Here is a 20,872-nt window from a genome sequence, read left to right as displayed (position 1 = left end):
AGTTACCTCATCTGGAAAATGGGGATTAAGACTGTGAGCCTCACGTGGGACGACCTGATTACCCTGTATCTACCCCAGCGCTTAGAACAGTGCTCTTCACATAGGAAGCGCTTAATGCCAACATTATGATTAACATTAGTGGACGTGTTCCCTGCCCATAACGAGCTTGGTCTAATTTAGTTGCCTGGTGGCCAGCTGTGTATTTTTTTTTGCTGTTGTGGGCCTATGTTTTTATTTTCATTTCTCATCTTTTGCTTTTTCCCTCGAATCGGCAAGAAAGAGGACAAGACCCTCTTGACTTTTACTAAACTATACACAGAAATGGCTTACAAAACGGTAAAGGGCAGATACGCTGTTGCCTGTTATTCCATCCATCAATCGATGGTATTTTGAGCGCTTACTGGGTACAGAGCATTTTGCTAAGTGCTTGGGAAAGTATAACATAACAGAGTTGGTAGAGACGGTCCCTGCCCGCAGTGAGCTTACAGTCTAGGGGAATACTGCTGACATCTCAGAAATATTCCGTTCTGTGGTAACAGATTGCAACTATTCTCTCTACGAGCTGCTTCACAATGCACAGCACTGGGCATAGTGAGAGAGAGAGGACGGCTCAGCGCAAACTGTTGCAAAAACAACCTCAAGTCCCCCTGGCATTAGGATCAGTCGATCAATTCGTGGTATCCATTTGAGAGCACTTACTGGGTGGAGAGCACTAAAAGAAGCGCTTGGAAGAGTACGCTCCAATAGCTCTTTCGCCCCTTAATCAGTGGCATCTGAGCGGAGCGTACGATAAGACGTACACTACGGTATATTACGGACAAAGTGGGCAAGTGAGATGGAGATAACATATTCATTTAGATTTTCCTGTGGCTACCGAGTGTTTAGCCCAGTACTTGACACAAAGGAAGCACGTCACAGATACCAGAGTTGTGGTTGTTATTGTTATTATTATTACTATTATTATTGGAAGGATGATGGTGGTGGTGTCTGAGATGGAAAAGTTAGGCGGAGGAGTGGGTTTTAGGCAAAAATGAGGAGTTCTGCCGAGGTTGAAGGTACTCCACAAAGAGAAGTTTGAAGACGGATTTCGGTTAGTAATGACGCCTCTGAGAGGACTGAAAAGATTATGAAATGGCCCTCCGGAGGGATCTTGACAGATGTATTCTAAGGCCGGAAGCTGAACTCACCTCAGGGTCATGTGAGGAGAATGGATGATGACAGTAGGATATCCAAGCAGCTGCTGAACGATGAGCTGAAACTGGGCAATTGTCAGTAAAGGGACAGAGGATGCAGGAAACAAAAATCTCAGACAATACTGTGCTTTAGCTGAAAATTAGGAGACAACCGTGGCAGACAGATCCGAAATTGCATTGTAATCACAGAAAAAAGCAACTCTTTTTGGACGGAGGCTCCCGGAGGACAGAGAGACAAAGAGGCAAAAGTGAAAACAGTATTAAACACTGCAGACAACAAACTCAACAGTAAACAAACCACAGTTTCTGTGTGCCTGGTGTAATTGAAGACCGTGGGTCTCCTACTGACTTTTTTAAGCGACATAGGTTCTCTTGGGTAAAGTTTGCTTTCAGTGGCATCATCTTTGCATCTGAAGTACGGCTTCATAGTTATTTATAAATAATTGTCGGTTCTCTTTTATTTAAATTAATTTTATAGTCATCACTATCATTTTTACACGACTGTTGGTAGAAGTTGTTTCCACATTCAGAGAGTGAATATTTAAGGATGATCTCTTTCTTGGGAGTGGATCTCTAGAATGAGAATCAAAAAAGCTCCCTATTCAGTAGAGGAAGCACCATTTTCTCCTCACAGAAGACACACTTTCTACCAATCTCCATACTATGGTATTTGTTAAGCCCTTACTATGTGCCAGGCACTGTTCTAAGCGCTGGGGTAGATACAAGCTAATCAGGTTGGACAAAGTCCATATCTCACATGGGGCTCACAGACTTAATCCCCATTTTACAGATGAAATAACTGAGGCCCAGAGAAGTTAAGTGACTTGCCCAAGGTCACACACACAAGCGGCAGAGCCGAGATTAGAGCCCAGGTACTTCTGACTCCCAGGCCGGTGCCCTATCCACTAGTCCACACCTAGTGTGTGTGTGTGCGCGTGTGTGTGTGTGCTGTGTGGACCCCAGGATCAGTAATTAAGCATTCACATATACTTAAACAATTAAACTAAGCCCAGGATGGTAAGTTCCAGCTCACGTTTTGTTCTGAGTCACGAAGATCTAAGAGTCCTGAAAAAATTCAGAAATTTGGACTCTTCAGCCACAATACAAGGAAGAGGAGTTTTACCACGGTGAGTGGATGAAGGCAGAGGCTTGGGTCTTCAATGAATTTTCTAATTAGATTCGAAATAAGGGGGTGGCTTAGACCGTTACTTCCACTTGCTCGGTCAATGCCTGAAGATCTGCGTTTTTGGAATAAACACTGAGAAAACGGAGCGTCTACGGTTAGTGTGCTGCTCAAATCAGCCATCGGAGCTGCCTGTTTCACTGACAACCACATTCAATTGTGTTCGAAACCAATGAATAGTGCAAACTCAACAGGAACCCATTTCTTTTTCACATTAGGGGGCTGACAGAAAGTCCGCCGCTCAGAAACATCTGGTTTTATATGGTTTTGTGATAAGAATTTCAATTCTCCGGGGTCCAGGATCAAGCTAACGTAATCATTCAGACAGGGGTGGGAGGGTCCCACACTGGCCTTTCATTTTTAGTCCTTTAATGGTTATGAATCTATAATTTTTCCAGGCACTTTGCATATCATTTCCTCTTCTTTTTACCTCTTCTTTTGAGATGAGATGATTGATAGATTTCTTCAGGCAATCACTTAATGTTGTGGATAATTCTTTTTTCTTTGAAGCAAGTGTTGAAAGGAACAGCTTGGTGATGAGCTAATTAGCACAAAAACATAGAATATGTAACCTTAATTAGGCATAATTACAGCTCAACGTAATGGGATGTCCTGAAACTAGACACTATGCAAATAATAAACTTTTCATTCTTCCCATTACATCTGAAACCCTTTAGAAAGGATGTTTTGCAGTACGTGCAAAAGTGAAGCGCAGGTGCAAATCTTTCAACGAAAGGGTTTTTTTCTTTTTAAAAAAAGGGGGATAGCATTTGGAAGGATAATATGAAAAGCTATTAGAAAACGGGAAAATTATTGAAATACTTTTAAAAGCTAGAAATAAATCCACCAAGAGTTTTCTAAACTTAGCTTTCCTTTTCCCCAAGGTGCTTAGACTAGAAGTGTTTCAAGAGTTGCAGATGGATTGGAGTGGTTTCCACTAACTATCGATAAAACCCTCTAATGTGCTAGCAGCCAACATGAATATTCTTGGGTATACATGCTAACCATACCACGATAGAAACTCTGAATAAATACAATCCACAGATAGTTCACGGACCTTACGGAAAGGGAACGTATCTGCTAATTCTGTTGTATTGTACTCTCTCAAGCACTTAGTACAGTGCTCTGCACATAGTAAGCACTCAATAAATACCACTGATTATTTTAGACCCCTGCATCAATCTGCTCCACTCCTGAATATTTAAACCAATTTGCCGTTAACACAAAGCAAGGAGTGATTTGAGTTTCATCTCTTTATCTTCCCCTGTATAATTCAGGACTCAAAGTAGATTTTTTTTCTATTTGATTTGAATTGTTAATTGGACAAGCCTAGTACCACCAATCAAGTCACCAGATATAACCAACACTCCTCCATATATCAATCTATCCAAGAAAAATCACACAGTTCAATGAAATCCAAAGAAAAGATCAAAACCTCAGTTTTAGCCAATGATTGGGTCTCTTCGCCCGAAAACACAGAGACAGTATGGAAAGGACATGAGCCTTGGAGTCAGGATACCTGAATTCTAATCCAATCTCTGCCACTGACTTGCTCTGGGAGTTTAAGCAAATCACTTAATCTCTCTTTCCCTCAGTTTCTTCATCTGTCAAATGGGAATACAATTCCTCTTCACTTTCCCTCTTTAATTGGGATCCTTGTGTATACAAGCACCTTGTACAGACCCCAGGACTGAGAGAATTGCTTCATACATATCAAAATCACCCAACCCCAAATCCCAGTGGTTCCAACCCAATCGTAACGGTTATAATGTTAGTGAAAGGGGTGCAGAACACACATCACCATTAATAAGCATAGGAATTTGGGATTTGGGGGGGGAAATAAATCGGCATTCTACTCTTTGAAGACTCATCACTGAGAAACCTGAATGCTTCACCTTCCCTGGGCAGCCCACATACCCTGTTGGATTATCTCTTACCAAAATATATTGCTTCCTTCCTTGAGGAATTGTCATAAAAATAACCAGCCAACTAACTTACTCATTGGCCAACCCTTGCTCCAGATCAGTTAAACAGCCTGGTTCTTGAGTTGTGCAGAGGAATTATTAGGTGGATTTTGTACAAACAAGCAACACAAGTGGATAATTCTTGTCAAAAAACTATTTTGGGGCCTGAATGATCCAGTTGGTTGTCTTATAAAGCATATCAAATAATTAATAATAATGTTGGTATTTGTTAAGCGCTTACTATGTGCAGAGCACTGTTCTAAACGCTGGGGTAGATACAGAGCAATCAGGTTGTCCCACATGAGGCTCACAGTTAATCCCCGTTTTATAGATGAGGTAACTGAGGCACAGAGAAGTGAAGTGACTTGCCCACAGTCACACAGCTGACAAGTGGCAGCGTGGCTCAGTGGAAAGGGAACGGGCTTTGGAGTCAGAGGTCATAGGTTCAAATCCCAGCTGTGCCACTTGTCAGCTGTGTGACTGTGGGCAAGTCACTTAACTTCTCTGTGCCTCAGTTACCTCATCTGGTAAAATGAGGATTAAGACTGTGAGCCCCACGTGGGACAACCTGATTCCTTTGTGTCTACCCCAGCGCTTAGAACAGTGCTCTGCACATAGTAAGCGCTTAACAAATACCAACTTTATTAAGTGGCAGAGCCGGGAGTCAAACCCACGACCTCTGACTCCGAAGCCCAGGCTCTTTCCACTGAGCCAAATCAATCCTGCCCTTCATCAGTTTATAATAATTATAGCCTTTGCCAGTAGTAGTAGTGATAATAATGGTAATGACATTTTTTGAGCACCCACTGGGTGCAACCCACTGGGTGCAATGCCCTATTAAGCATTTGGGAAAATAAAACGGAGACGAAATATGTTCCCTGCCCAAAAAGAGTTTACATTGTAACAGGGAATGTAAATTGTGTTTTGCTTTCCTTTCACTGAAACCAAAATGACAATAGATTTGGATCATAATATTCTAGGATGGGGTGGAAACCATTTGGAATTTCGGTTGTGTGGTCCTGATAGCCTCTCAGGGGCGCACCTGGAGAGTTTCCAGTACACTATCAGTCTTGGCTACGGGCGGGAGAGTCAAGCAGAGCCTTACCCACTCCATTCCTAGCTTGGGCAGTGGCTAAGGAGTGGAAGGCAACCTGCTACAAGTCAAAACTCACCCACGCTGGGCAGCAGCAGCATGGGAGAGAGTTGAGGGTGGAGATTCGAGTTTACTGCGCGGAAGGCGGCAGTGAAACCACTTCCCTATTTTTACCAAGAAAACTCTATGGCTTCGCTACCAGAATGATTGCAGATGGAGAGGGGGGTGTTCTGGGAGAGATGTGTCTGAGGTGTCGCCATGGGTCGGGAACGACTCGACGGCATAAGACAAGACCCTGGTAGGCCCCGGGGTCTATCTGAGTGACCTGCAGTTTTCTGCTCGGAGAGTGAAAAGAGTGAAAATAGTCCTGGAGAATGACAGAAACAACCCAGATGTTCTCAGCCAGGTGAATGTACCGATGTCAGAGTGCGGACTGATGGTACCTGACTCCTAAGACATTTGTGCATTCTCTCCCCACAGAATGACACCTGTGATTAGGCTACAAGTTGCTGGCTAGAATCAAATCTCTAGGGAATTTTGCACTAGATGAACCCTCTCCAAAATTAGACTTGGTGAATTGGATTTGTGCCCTTGGGGCACTTAGCATTCACCCCTCTCTTAGCCCCACAGAACTTATTAGCTTATTAGCTAATAACAGAACTTATTAGCTTTGGAGTCAGGGCTCATGAGTTCGAATCCCAGCTCTGCCACTTGTCAGCTGTGTGACTGTGGGCAAGTCACTTCACTTCTCTGTGCCTCAGTTCCCTCATCTGTAAAATGGGGATTAAGACTGTGAACCCCACGTGGGACAACCTGATTCCCCTGTGTCTACCCCAGCGCTTAGAACAGTGCTCTGCACATAGTAAGCGCTTAACAAATACCAACATTATTATTATTATTATTATTATTACGTAACTGTGACTTTTTATTTATAATAATGTCTGTCTCACCTCTAGACTGTAAACTGGTGGCGAGCAGGGAATGTGCCTACCAACTCAGTTGTATTGTACTCTCCCAAGTATTTAGTACTCTGCACTTACTCTGAACACAGTAAGTGTTTAATAAATGAGATTGATCGATTGATTGAAATCTAGACAGTGGAAACCCAATGGACACCCTCCAAGATTTTCTCCTTCCAATCTTTTTCCTGTTTTCCAACTGGAAGCCAGGGAAATCATTGTCATTAGTGATAATTATGGAATTTATTCAGTGCTTACTATGTGTCAAACAATTGGCTAAGCACTGGGATACATAGAAGATAAATGAATAGGACAAAGACCCTGTCCTACATGGGGTTCACCATCTAAGAGGAAGAACAGGCACCCGATCCCCATTTTACAGATGAGGAAACTTGGGCATAGTGAAGCTAAGTGACTTCCCCAAGGTCACCCGACGGGCAAGTGCCAGAGCTAGAAGAAGACCTTGGATCTACTGAACCAATCCCGCGCTCTTTCCCCTAGGCCACACTTTTTCTGCTGCCTTGACAGAAGGAAGAGTTTGAGAGGATGGGGTTTGCTATTTGCATGGTCATGGGGGGAAGAGTAGTTCAGGGTCATCTGACCCTTTTGTCCATTGGTTAAAGATCCTCTGCTTGTTCTGTGAAGTCGGGACAATTGCATAACCTTGAAAATTGCTAATGCGGGGTGGTTTCAATGGCTTCCAAACAGACTCATATTATTCTTTCTTAGACGGAAGATTGGGGCGAACTGTCAAGGTGCTTCTAAAGAGGCAGTCCTACTTAAGGAAAATTAGAGGTTCAGACAACAGACTCACATTATTCTTAGATGGAAGATTGGGGTGAACTGCCACGGTGCTTCTAAAGAGGCAGTCCTACTAAGGGAAAATTAGAGGTTCGAACAACAGAGAACTGCTTGGTCTAGTGGGGGCCAGGGATTTCTAGGCCCAGTTCTCCCACTGACTTGCCGCGTGGCTTCAGGTAAGCGGTCAGTACAGTGCTGTGCACAGAGTAAGTGCTCAATACATGCCACTCACTGATTGCCCTCTCTGTGCCTGTTATCACGTGAACTGCGAATGTTAGACGGCAGTCTAGTGGAAGGAGTATGGAGTCAGAGGCCAGGGGATCTGGGTCCTAATCTCAGCTCTGCCACTGGTCTGCTGGTGACCTTGGGCAAGTCACCTAACCTCTCTGGGCCTGTTTTCCCATCTGTTTAATGGAGGTGAAATACTTGCTCTCTCTCTACCTCCCAGGTTGCGAGCCTTGCACGGGACAGAGACTGTGTCTGAACTGGTTATCTTCCATTTACCCTAGTGCTCGGCAAATAGAGATCACTTAATAATTTCCCTTATAATAATAATTATAATTGCAATATATGATTATTATTATTATTATTATTATTATTATAGACCTCTATTCTTTTAAGGAAGGAAACTTACAGTTAGTTAATTGAATTTACTAGGTGCTTATTATATACCAAGCACTGTGTTAAATGCTGGGGTAGAAACAAATTCAACAGATCAGACACAGGCTCTGTCCCACATGAGGCTCACAGTCTAGGTAAGAGTGGAAAGATGAAGGTAAGATAATCAAGATTATTTTGGTAGATTAATTAAAAATGCCCTGAGCTATAGTAAAGAAGCCTGGACTTCCCCTATTCCTGGAAAGTCATCTTTATTATTAACTCCCCGTAAGGCCATAGGCAGCTCTGGCCTTTATTTCAGGCCTCAGTTTTCCCTTCGGATCAAAGGATAACGGTACTTTCCCCTTTCCCATATTTCCTCACAGACATCTTCAGGCCCAGAAGGAATCCATTCACATTTTGGCCTCAGTCAGGGGAAAATGGGGAAAGCAAACAGCCGGAAATTGCCAAATATTCAAGACTCAGCCTCGCCTTTTCCCACGTTTCCACAGGGAAAAGCATCACTGGATCAAACTCAGAGTTGGCCCTCCAAGGAATTGGGATCCCGCACTCAAGGAAATTCTCTAGCTCTTCATCTGACTTCAAATCCTTTAAGCAAACAAGGATCTTCAGTTTCTAATTGAGTGCACATTTTCCATCTGGAAATCGGCATGTTTTGCTCAGTTCTATTTTGAGTATTTTGAGGTTACTGCCGACGTAGCAACCAAACCCACGGCTTCCTTTCTCGTCAACCCAAAACAAAAAGCTAGTATTTCACGGGGTGTGGTACAGCTCTCTGCGGACCTGTAATCCATACAAGGGATCAAAGCTACATATATATATAAACTCCCTGATTCTGTGTGGGTTCAAACACATTTCAAAGCGCCAGTATCCTGAAAGGTATTGCTTCGGCTTCCTGAAGTTCGAAATTCAGCTCCTGGTTCGTGATGATCCGCCTTGGATCCAAGAGGCAAATAAGAGAACGTCATCATTACAGGAACAGGTCCTGGTCGGTGATGGTCTCATTCCTGTTTGTCGCTGGCTTCGGGGGCCCTGCTGCTGGTCTCGCTGAAGGTGAGTGAGGTTAAAAAACAAGACTGAGGTGGAGGAGGCGTTTCCATAATCTCCGTTTCATCGGCGTTGGTAATCTAGGAAAGTGATTTACCGAGACTTCAGGGGCCCAGGGAGGCTGGGAAGTGTTTTGTCACAGGCGGGTTGGCAACCGGCTGGATACTGGCAGAGTTGGGAAGGGGTTGAGTGAAGCTGAAGTCGGGGAAGGTTACAGGTGCCTTAACTCTCCCTTGAAGATTCCAGTTAGAGAGACGAGGGGATTCTCAGATGATGCTCTCGTCACGTTTGTTCTACGGGGCCACAGAACAAAATATGGGGCCAGGCCTACGTAGGCAGCTAAAAATTACGTGACGATAAGTACGCTCGGCTCGGGCGGAACGAACATTCAACACTGCAACCTATTCACTTCAAGGAATCTTCGGGAAAACCTCTTTTCATTCCCGGGACGGGGGCGTGCAATTTTCTCCCCACTCCTCACCCCGGTAACGTTTAGATCACTTAAAGAAAACACCACACGTTTTGATCATTAAAATGATTTGAAATGTAAAATTACATTTCATGAAACCATTAGGCCACGAGTTGCAGGGGTGGCTGAAGAAAAATTTGAATCGTTACTCATCTACTGACTTAATCCTGTATGGGTTCATAATATTCTCTAGGGCAGCTGCTATATAAGAAGGATTTTTAAAAATGTGAATTTCCATCAAATCTCAGTCAGTTCATCTTGCATTATTGTATGTGCGTGTATTAAGTGTGAGTGTTTGGACCTATAAGTATGTGAACTAACCTCATTTCACAATGTTCAAAGTGCCTGGTGGATTATTATCTAGTTCTTTATTCTTGGTAATTTGAGATCAGATCTCCAGTGGTACCCGGTGACCTTTCTTATGCCAGGGGCTTAATTGCAAAGCTTGGCACAGCTCCAGTACTTTCCTGGAGGCTGAATTCAGGTAATAGCTCACAATTATTTTGCTAGCCGGGCGAGTGCCTATGTGCAAGGGCGTCTTTCGGTGAACCAGCTTCATTTCTTGAGTTTTCTCATAACATTCTAAGTTCTAGGGAAAGAGGGGCATAGGGATTTAGGAAAGTGATGGAGAAGTTCATGGGGAGCAAAGACAAGGTAAAGGGCCGAGGAAATCAGGCCACAGATGGCAGGTGGCCAAAGAAGTCGGAAGAGGCTGGCAGGAGGGTTGCCTGGAGAAAAAACTGGCATCCTCTGCCCGGTAGTTTTCCACTGGGAAGTCTAAACCAGTGTGCTCAATCAATCAATCCATGTTACTTAGTGAGCGCTAGTGGTGTCTAGAACACTGTACTAAGCAATTGAGAAAGTAGAGTACAATGGAGTAGGTACAAAGGATCCTCACCCACCAGCAGCTTGCAATCTACAGGAGGAGATGGACATTACCATAAATTACAGATAGGAGAAAGAACAGAGTAAAAGGACATATACATAAGGGCTGTGGGGCTGACATGATAAACCAAGGCATTATTTATCAGATGCTTATTAACCGAGCACCATCTTTTCCCTCCAGCTTTGCAAGTGACCCAGCCAAGAGTGGTCTTGGCCAGCATGAAAGGAGTTGCCAGCCTGGCTTGTGAATACGAATTCACTGGCAAAGCCAAGGAGATCCGTGTGACCTTGATCCGGCAGACGGGGAACGAGTTCCACGAAGTCTGCGCCTCGTCCTTCACGACTGAGTACGAGCCGTTCGTTTCAACTGAGGACATCGAGTGTCACGTCCAACCCAGCGAAAACAATGTGACTCTCACTTTGATGGGGCTGAAGGCCACAGACACTGGCCTGTACGTCTGTCGAGTGGAACTCATGTACCCTCCACCCTACTATATGGGCTTGGGAAATGGAACCCAAATCTATGTCGTCGGTGAGCAAAGCCATTTAACTCTACACCTCTCAGCACATTTTCCCACTGATGTTTAATAATCATCATAATCAATCCTTAATTATTATTATGGTATTTGTTAAGCGCTTATTATGTGCGAGGCACTGCATTAAGCGCTGGTGTGGATACAAGCAAATTGGATAGGACACAGTCCCTGTCCCACGTGGGGCTCACAATCTGACTGTGGGCAAGTCACTTAACTTCTCTGTGCCTCAGTTCCCTCATCTGTAAAATGGGGATTAAGACTGTGAGCCCCACGTGGCACAACCTGATTCCCCTATGTCCACCCCAGCGCTTAGAAAGGTGCTCGGCACATAGTAAGCGCTTAACAAATGCCAACATTATTATTATTATTATTCTATCCTCATTTTACATATGAGGGAACTGAGGCACAGAGAAGTGAAATTACTTGCCCAAGGTCACACGGCAGACAAGTGGCGGAGCCGGGATTAGAACTCCTGACCTTCTGACCACCGGGCCTGTGCTCTATCCACTATGTGAGGCTGCTTCTGTTTACCTGTGTTTTGCTTTAGAGCAATACTTGGGTGCTTCTTTCCTGAGCTTGGAGAACTCAAGGACTCTTGTTCTTGAAGCTCCAGAATGACCTCTCCTGGTGCCAGTGATGAATAGATTGGCCATTTTTCCATTTTCCATTTCTTCCGTCCTTACCATTTGCCCTGAGCCCTCTGCTTCGGGGGGAGGCTCTCACCCACCCCAGTGGCAAAGGCCCCATATACCCTGCCATGCTGCTGATGGGTGGGAGAAAGAGTTTCCCATTCTTCTTGCTCCTAAACTTCTCTCAATTAGGAAGAGGCAGATTCCTCTCTCGCCCTCACCCTACCTCTTCCGAGTCAACTCTACTGCTCTCTCTGGTCAGACACGAGGTCTCTGTTTCAGAGATGCTCCTGTTCTCCTCTAGAGTCTTCATTCCATCTCCTCTGTTTCAGAACCAGAGCCCTGCCCAGACAGTGACTTCCTGCTATGGATCCTAGCTGCAGTCAGCTCAGGATTGTTTATTTACAGTTTTCTCATCACCATGGTGGCCTTGAGTAAAATGGTGAGTACTGGAGCGGGGTGCACTCAGTTGCTTTTGAGGTGAGGGATGAAAAGGGGGAGAGGAAAGGCAGTGGTAGAGAAGAAACTAGAACTTCAGAAAAAGATGATTCATATTCAGATGCTGTATTACATTGTTTGTGTCCTACTGAAGTGTTTCAGTTTGAGTCAGAGTGGATATGGACTTGTTCTCCCCCCTGGCACCTTCACGTTCTTAATTAGGCGAGTCCTCCAAACGGGGATTTTAAACACTAAAAGCCTCAATACTGCTCCCAAATCTCCCACCGCCTCTCATCCTCTTCCTCTGGGACAGGGATGTGATCAATCGTAGTTGGATTTAGCTTCTCTGTTGGGTTCACAAGCAGAGTGGAACTGATCTCTCATCCTTGAGGAGACAGAAATACGAGATTGCTTGGGAAGCCAGAGAACTCAATGAACTCACTGCAGAACTTGATTCACAGAGGCCGAACAATTGGTTAGTTTTTGCCTTTACACGACTCTATCTTTAAGCCCCTAAGGACCAGCTCTCTTATTCACCTATCGTAGTGAAGTCTTGGGGTAGGAACTACTCAAGCACTTAAAACAGTGCCCTGCACATGGTATGCACTCAATAAATACCCCTGATTGACCGATTGAGATTTCTTGGTGCATTAATCATTCTTTCTCCCTCTAACATCCGATCTTATATTCTTCACTGACGGTTCACTTCTCTGCTTTATGGCTTTTCAGATAAAGAAAAGGAGCCTTCTGACTACAGGTGTCTATGTAAAAATGCCACCGCCGGAACCGGAACACGAGAAACAATTCCAGCCCTATTTCATCCCCATCAACTGAAGCTCAAGCGGCAGGGCGGGAGACAGGGGCCGTTGGTTCGCGGCAGGAAAATCTGAAGTCTCCATTTTGACATCTCTTTTTGTTTTTGCTTCCTTTTCCAACAAATTCTCTCCGATACAAAGCTGGATAAAGAACTCTAACTAGCTGTACTAGAAATCCTAAGCAGAAAGCCAGCTGGCTAGAGGTGGGGGCGTTTTTGACACTTCAAAGACAGATTTGGTGAGGACCTGGTCTGGCTGTTACATGAAGATATCATGACCTAAGAGTGGTTGAGGGGAGGAAGGGTGATGTACCTGTACAGGAAGTGGGGGGTGGGGGGGGTGGGGAGAAAAAGATAAAGAAAGGAAGGGGTGGAAGGGTGGAGAGGAATCTTGCATAACCCTGAATTTTAAAATATTTTAACTTACGGCTGATTTCTTCCCCTTTTTTTTTAAAATCATTCTATTTGTTTACAAGTGTTTTATTACATATGACATTTATATGTGGCTATGTTTTAGCCAATGATTTTATGGGTTGTATTGTACCAATATATAAATAGTATATATATACATATATGTCAGTCATATATGAGTAGCATTATGTGCTAAGACCATATACCTCAGCGTATCTGCTGATCTATTGACATTTAAACACTATGACAGAGTGTCTTGTGGGGAGGTTAGGCTGGAGGTGGACTCAGGACACTAATGCATGGGGAAGGAGAGGTGGCTTTTTCCTTTCACGTGAAACCTGACGTCTTTTCCTGCAGTAGTATTTCAAATCCCTTGCAGAAAGGTCAGGCTGCATTTGTGTCTGCAGGACAGCGACGGGGCTCCCCAGATCCTAGTTTTTTTAGCCGGTTTCTTTAGCCGATCCCCAGCAGAGGGGAAGTTCTCCCTCCAGGTGATTCTTGAGGGGTGGGGCGAGGTGAGGGGTTCCAGCCCAGTTCATTTCACCAAGCCAAGCGGCATCAAAGCGGAAGTCAGTTGGAGGCCTGGGGGCCCCGTGGCCTGGCGCTTTGGACACTGCTTGGAGTTCTAAACTTACTATTTTCCGTGAAAATGTAAACAACGTGTATAATATTTTTAAATTAAATAAAAATGCCAAGGAAACATTTTGCCGAGTTCACTTGCTTTCCGCCTGTCGGTTCTTAGACAGCCGAAGTAGCGGCATGAACGTTTTAGAAAGAAAGCAGGGCCTTGGTCGTTGAATGATCGGGCTATTTTTCTTCCTGATATCTCACTGCGGAACAGATATATCTGATGGTTTTTTGGTCAAGATGTATCTACGGATGTACTGCAAACGAAGTTGCTCAACAGTGATTCTTTCCCGGCTCCCCAGCAGGGGTGTGAGGGGTGTGTTTGTGTGTGTATGTGCACGCACACCCATAAGGGGGTGGGGAAGGAGCTGCTAGTCAGCTGGGATTGGAAGGGGATTGGGACTGCATCTGTCTCCTCGCTGGCCTCCTTCCCTTCTATCTCTCTCCACTCCAGTCCAGACTTTACTCTGCAGCATGGATCATTTTTCTAAAAATAGTTCATTCCATGCCTTCCCACTCCTCAAGAACCTCCAGGGGTGCCCATCCACCTCTGCATCAAACAGAAATCCTTACCATCATTGGCTTTAAAGCTCTCAATCAGCTCTGCCCCTCCTACCTATCCTCACCATCTCCTACTTCAGCCTACAGCCTAAAACTTTGTCCTCTAGCTCAAGCTTACTCACGGTACCCCGATCTCATCTATCACGTTGCCAACCCCTCTTTCACATCTTCCCCCTAGCCTGGAACTCTCTCCCCGTCCATAAACACCGGACCACTGCTCTCTGTACCTTTAAGCCATTATTAAAGGATATATCTCCTCTAAGAGGCCTTCCCCGATTAAGTCCTCTTTCCCCCAGCTCCGTCTCCCTTCTGGGTCATCTGTGCACTTGGATCTGTGACCTTCGGGCATCTGAGACTCACCCCACCTTCAAGACCTCGGGACTTAAGTACATATCTTTAAATTACATATTAAACATATTTATATCAGTGACTGTCTTCTCCTCTAGACTGTAAGCTCATTGTGGTCAGGGAATGTGTCTACCAAAGCTTTTGTACTGTACTCTCCCAAATGCTTACTACAGTGCTCTGCAACGAGTAAGCGCTCAATAAATACCAGTGATGAACCGAGCTGATAGACACGATCCCTGCCCTCAAGGATCTTACAGTCTGGAGGAGGAGACGGATGTTAAAATAAGTTACTGATAGGAGAAACGGCAGAGTATAAAGACATGTACGTAACTGCTCTGGGACTGAGGGTGGGGTAAATATCGAACTGCTTAAGGGGTACAGACCGAAGTGCAGAGGGAATGCGGAAGGGAGGGTATCTAGAGGAAGTGAAAACAGTCTTGGTCTGGAAAGACTGAGATGGAGAGAGTGGTGGTCTTTCAGACATGAAGGGTAGGGGAGCTCTAGGCCGTAGGGTGGATGTGCCATTAACGAGCGCACAATTCAATGCCTCAATCTGGCCTGCGTGGAATTGAAACACTTCTGAACAGAACCTGGAATCATTTTAGCAACGATTAAAGTGTGCACAAAGAAATGGAATGTCCATGCTACTCTATCCCACATTGCATTTGAAAGCTACAGGATTTAGTTTAAAGCAAACAAACCTTCACGGAATTTAGTCCACTGCCGGGGTGAATAAAAGCAGGAAAACAAAAAAATCCGGAAGCTCTTTCTGGGGAGAATGAGATGAACCATCCCATTTTCCATATGCAACCTAGGCTTCTGAAAAACAACGAGAGTTATTCTTCATTCATTCAACCGTATTTATTAAGTGCTTACTGTGTACAAAGTACTGTGACCTACATGTCCTGGAAGAAATACTGCTTTTCTTTCATTTGGATAACCTTGACGGAAGTTTACTGCCAAGGTCCATCTGCATAAATGTTAGGTTTATTTTGTTAATCTCGCTGAAACCAATCGGCTGGCCACGTGCCTTTGTGGTTGTGTTATAGGCACGCTGTCTCACGTTCAAAATATTTTTCTGGTTTGGCATTTCAAAGTTATCTCCAAGCACAGAGTAATAATAGAAAATCTGTTAGGCTCTGATTTTTGAAATCGCATTTTCTTCCTTTCAGAGGAAAATGTTTCTGCTCTGATGAGCAGAGGGAGCAAAATCTCTGGCAGGGTGGCCAAGTCGGGAAGCAGTGTGGCCTAACGGATGGAGCACGGGACTGGGAGCCAGAAGAAACTGGGGCCTAGTTCCGGCTCTGTCACTTGTCCGTCGTGTGACCTTGGGCAAGTCACTTCATTTCTCTGTGCCTTATTTACCTCATCAGTTAAAGGGGGATTAAGACTGGGTGCCCCAGTTATCATCCTATCTTTCTCCTACTTTCCTTGCCATACTCCTTGAGCGAGCTGTCTACACCCGCTGTCTCAAATTCCTTTCCTCCAATTCTCTCCTTGACCCCCTCCAATCTGGCTTCCATCCCTTCACTCCACAGAAACTGTCCTCACAAAGGTCACCAATGATCTCCTTCTTGTCAAATCCAACGGCCTCTACTCCATCCTAATCCTCCTCGACCCATCAGTTGACTCTGACACCGTCGACGACCCCCTTCTCTTGTAAACATTATCCAACCGCGGCTTCACCTACACTGTCCTCTCCTGGTTCTCTTACCTCCCCAGTTGTTCATTCTTAGTCTCTTTCGGGGGCTCCTTCTCTGCCTCCCACCCCCTAACTGTGGGTGCCCCTCAAGGTTCAGTTCTGGGTCCCCTTCTTTGCTCCATCTACACCCACTCCCTTGGAGAATTCATTTGCTCCCGAGGCTTCAACTAATCCATCGATGTGGATGATACCCAAATCTACATAACCAGCCCTGACCTCTTTCCTTCTCTGAAGACTAGCATTTCCTCCTGACTTCAAGACAGCTGTACTTGGATACCCTCCCATTATCTCAAGCTTAACGTGTCCAAAATAGAACTCCTCACTGGGGAAGCGATAGGGCGTAGTGGATAGAGCACGGGCCCGGGAGCCAGAAGGTCATGGGTTCTAATCCCGGCTCTTCCAATCATCTGCTGTATAGCCTTGGGCAAGTCACTGTGTAAGATTGTGAGCCCTATGGGGGACTGTGTCAAAACTAATTTGCTTGTATCCACCCCAGGGCTTAGTACAGTAATAATAATTCCCACCCAAAACCCGCCTCCCCCTCACTTTCCCATCACTGTAGATGGCACCATCATCCTTTCTGTCTCACAAGCCCTTAACCTTGGCGTTATCCTTGAATCCTATCTCTCATTCAACCCACGTGTTTAATCCATCACTAAATCCTGTCAGTTCCATCTTCACAACATCGCTAAAATGCGCCTTTTCCTCTCCATCCAAACTTCTTTCAGGTTAATCTAATCACTTATCCTATCCCACTTTGGATACCGTATCAGCCTCCTTGCTGACCTCCCAAGCCTCCTGTCTCTCCCCACTCCAGTCCTTACTTCACTCTGCTGCCCGGATCATTTTTCTACAGAAAAGTTCAGTCCATATTTCTCTATTCTTCAAGAAACTCCAGTGGTTGCCCAATTACCTCCACGTCATACAAAAACTTCTCACTACTGGCTTCAAAGTACTCGAACACCTTGCCCCCTCATACCTTACCTCGCTACAGAAGCAGCGTGGCTTAGTGGAAACTGCACGAGCTTGGCAGTCAGAGGACGTGGGCTCTAATCCTGGCTCTGCCACTTGTCTGCCGTTAAACCTTGGGCAAGCCACTTAACTTCTCAGTACCTCAGTTACTTCATCTGTAAAATGGGAATTAAAACTCTGAGCCCCAAGGGGGACCACCTGAATACCCCAGCGCTTAGAACAGTGACCGGCACAGAGTAAGCGCTTAACAAATGCAACCCAGTGTTTAGAACAGAACATAGCACATAGTAAGTGCTTAATAAATACCATCATCATTATTATTATCATTATTACTCTCCTATTACTATCCAGCCCGCACACTTCTCTCCTCTAATGTTAACCCTTTCACCGTGCCTTAATCTCATCTATCTCTTGACCAACTCCTCGCCCACATCCTGCCTCTGGCCTGGAATGCCATCCCTCCTCAAATCCAACAGACAATGACTCTCCCTCCCTTCAAACCCTTCCTGAAGGCCCATCTCCTCCAAGAGGCCTTCCCTGACTGCGCCCTCCTTTCCTCTTCTCCCACTCCCTTCTGCATCGTCCTGCCTTGCTCCCTTTATTCATCCCCTCTCCCACCACCACAACACTTAACGTACAAATCTGTCCTTTAGAAGCAGCGTGGCTCAGTGGAAAGAGCCCGGGCTTGGGAGTCAGAGGTCATGGGTTCGAATCCTGCCTCTGCCACTTGTCAGCTGTGTGACCTTGGGCAAGTCACTTCACTTCTCTGGGCCTCAATTACCTCATCTGGAAAATGGGGATTAAGACTGTGAGCCTCACGGGGGACAGTTTGATGACCCTGTATCTACCCCAGCGCTTAGGACAGTGCTCTGCACATAGTAAGCATTTAATAAATACCAACATTATAGAGAAGCAGCATGGCTCAGTAGAAAGAACATAGGCTTGGGAGTCAGAGGTCATGGGTTCAAATCCCAGATCTGCCACTTGCCAGCTGTGTGACTGTGGACAAGTCACTTCACTTCTCTGTGCCTCAGTTCCCTCATCTGTAAAATGGGGATTATGACTGTGAGCCTCACGTGGGACAACATGATGACCCTGTATCTACCCCAGTGCTTAGAACAGCGCTCTGCACATAGTAAGCGCTTAACAAATACCAACATAATTATTGTTATTATTTATTTATATTAACGTCTGTCTCCCACTCTAGACCGTAAGCTTGTTATGGGCAGGGAGTGTGTCCGTTTATTGTTGTATTATACTCTCCCACTGCTTAGTACAGTGCTCTGCACACAGTAAGCACCCAACAAATACAATTGAATGAATGACAGGGATCGTGTCCAACCTGATTAGCTTGTATCTACCCCAGTGCTTAGAATAGCACCCGGCCCAGAGTAAGCACTTAACATATATATTAAAAAAAAATGCTCCAGGAGGAAAACAGTGAAAGTGACTTATCAATCAATCAGTCCATAGTATCTCTTGAGTAGTTAGCCTGTGCGGAGCAGTGTACTGAGCTTCATAGAAGACAGTAGAACAAGTGAACATGATCCCTGTTCATTACGTACTGGATGTTGATAATCGCTTAAATAAAAGTTGGCCTTGATTAAAGCTAGTCTCCTAGTGTGTGGGTAGCATAGGGTCAAGGCTTTCTGAGTTCACCGAAGAGTAACCAGGGCTTTTGGGGTGTGTGGCAAAATTCGCTACTGGGACAGGCAGAGCGCCACAAGACGAATGTTAGGAGATCTTAAAAAGTTTCAGTGCTAACTGCATTACTTTAAGTTCTTGCCTCCCAGAAGACAATGCAAGTTGCTTATTCCATCAACTGCGTGCTAATCTGGAAGACCTGAGGCCGGCACATTGTGGGGATTCATTCATTCAATCCCATTTACTGAGCACTTACTGTGTGCAGAGCAATCTACTAAGCGCTTGGAAAATATAGTTCGGCAACAAAGAGAGACGAACTCTGCCCACAACAGGCTCACAGTCTAGAAGGAGGAAGACCGGCATCAAAATAAGTAAACAGGCGTCAGTAGCATCCCTGCAAACCCAGTCTTCCAAGTCTCCCCCTCACCCAGAGTTTGATCTGGAGGGGCCCGGACCCACGAAGACAAAATGTGCTGGGGTTATTGGACAGCTGACCTCTTGCTCACAGCATCCCTTCAGCCACGCATTTCTTCCCCCTTCATATCTGGTAGACCACTCTTCTCCCCGTCTTTAAAGCCCTTCCATTCATTTATTCATTTACTGAGCGCTTACTATGTGCAAAAATCAGCAACAGATAGAGACAGTCCCTGCCCTCTGACGGGCTTACAGTCTAATCGGGGGAGACGGACAGACAAGAACAACGGCAATAAATAGAGCCAAGGGGAAGAACATCTCATTAAAACAGTAGCAAATAAATAGAATCAGGGTGACGTACATCTCATTAAACAAAATAAATAGGGTGATGAAGATATAGACAGTTGAGCGGATGAGTACAGTGCTGAGGGGATGGGACGGGAGAGGGGGAGGAGGGGGAGAAGAGGGTTTAGCTGCGGAGAGGTGAAGGGTGGGGGGGTAGAAGGAGGAGAGGGAAAAGGGGGGAGCTCAGTCTGGGAAGGCCTCTTGGAGGAGGTGACCTTCCGACACCCCATCTCCTCCATGGGGCCTTCCCTGAATAATCTCTCATCTCCCCAACTTCTATCCCCGCTGGCTCCCACTTCAGCACTTCCACATCACCTAAGTACATGGATTTTCATTCCTCATATAGCACACAACTTTAACTCCATTACTTTCTCCTATATGCAAATTACTATAGTACCTAGATGCCCACCAGACAGAAAGCTTCTTGAGGGCAAGGATCATGTCTATTAATTCTATGCTTCTCTCCCAAATGCTTAATAATTATTATCATTATTATGTACTTCTTTAGTGCTTACTATGTGCCAAGCACTGTTCTAAGCACTAGGGTAGATACAGCGTGGCTTAGTGGAAAGAGCATGGGCTTGGGAGTCAGAGGTTGTGGGTTCTAATCCCGGATCCGCCCCGTGTCAGCTTTGTGACTTGGGGCAAGTCACTTAACTGCCCTGTGCCTCAGTTACTTCATCTGGAAAATGGGGATTAAGACTATGAGCCCCATGTGGGACAACCTGTTTACCCTGTATCTACTCCAGCGCTTAGAACAGTGCTAGCACATAGTAAGTGCTTAACAAATACCAACATTATTATTATTACCATCATTACCTTGTAACAGTGCTTGGCACATAGTAAGCACTTAACAAACACCATCATCATCACACGAGCTAATCAGGTTGGACACAGTCCCTCTCCCACATTGGGTTCACAATCTTAAAACCTATTTTTTCAGATGAGGCAACTGAGGCATTGAGAAGTTGTGACTTGCCCAAGGTCACAGAGCAGACAGGTGGAGGAGCCGGGATTAGAACCCATGACCTTCTGACTTCCAGGCCCTTGTTCAATCCTCTATTCCATGCTGCTTACTACAGTGTACTGCACACACTAGATGCCAAGTAAATACTATTGATCAGATGATTGATTGAATGACTCATCACCATCATCATCAAAGTATTTGTTAAGCAGTGACTCTGAACCAAACACTTTACTAGATGCAAGATGATCAGGT

At 45.2% G+C, this 20,872-nt stretch overlaps 1 protein-coding gene across 1 annotated transcript; it reads left to right on the top strand.

Annotated features, from left to right (window-relative positions):
• The first annotated feature begins 8,582 nt into the window (after window positions 1-8,582).
• CTLA4 (cytotoxic T-lymphocyte associated protein 4) lies at window positions 8,583-12,943 on the top strand. The gene is made up of 4 exons (XM_029069422.1): window positions 8,583-8,864; window positions 10,394-10,744; window positions 11,710-11,819; window positions 12,545-12,943. The coding sequence occupies exons 1-4, from the start codon at window positions 8,738-8,740 to the stop codon at window positions 12,647-12,649; spliced, it is 693 nt and encodes a 230-aa protein (XP_028925255.1). The 5' UTR covers window positions 8,583-8,737; the 3' UTR covers window positions 12,650-12,943.
• Window positions 12,944-20,872: the final 7,929 nt, after the last annotated feature.

The sequence above is a fragment of the Ornithorhynchus anatinus genome, chromosome 7, assembly GCF_004115215.2.
Source record: "Ornithorhynchus anatinus isolate Pmale09 chromosome 7, mOrnAna1.pri.v4, whole genome shotgun sequence".
Lineage (NCBI taxonomy): Eukaryota > Metazoa > Chordata > Mammalia > Monotremata > Ornithorhynchidae > Ornithorhynchus > Ornithorhynchus anatinus.
This window is presented reverse-complemented; position numbering and strand designations above follow the sequence as displayed.

Excerpts from the sequence above, each read along its gene's own strand:
- CTLA4 (XM_029069422.1), top strand. The coding sequence starts at position 8,738 with ATGATCCGCCTTGGATCCAAGAGGCAAATAAGAGAACGTCATCATTAC. Across the intron at positions 8,865-10,393 it reads TGCTGCTGGTCTCGCTGAAG|CTTTGCAAGTGACCCAGCCA; the intron begins GTGAGTGAGGTT and ends TTTTCCCTCCAG. Across the intron at positions 11,820-12,544 it reads TGGTGGCCTTGAGTAAAATG|ATAAAGAAAAGGAGCCTTCT; the intron begins GTGAGTACTGGA and ends ATGGCTTTTCAG.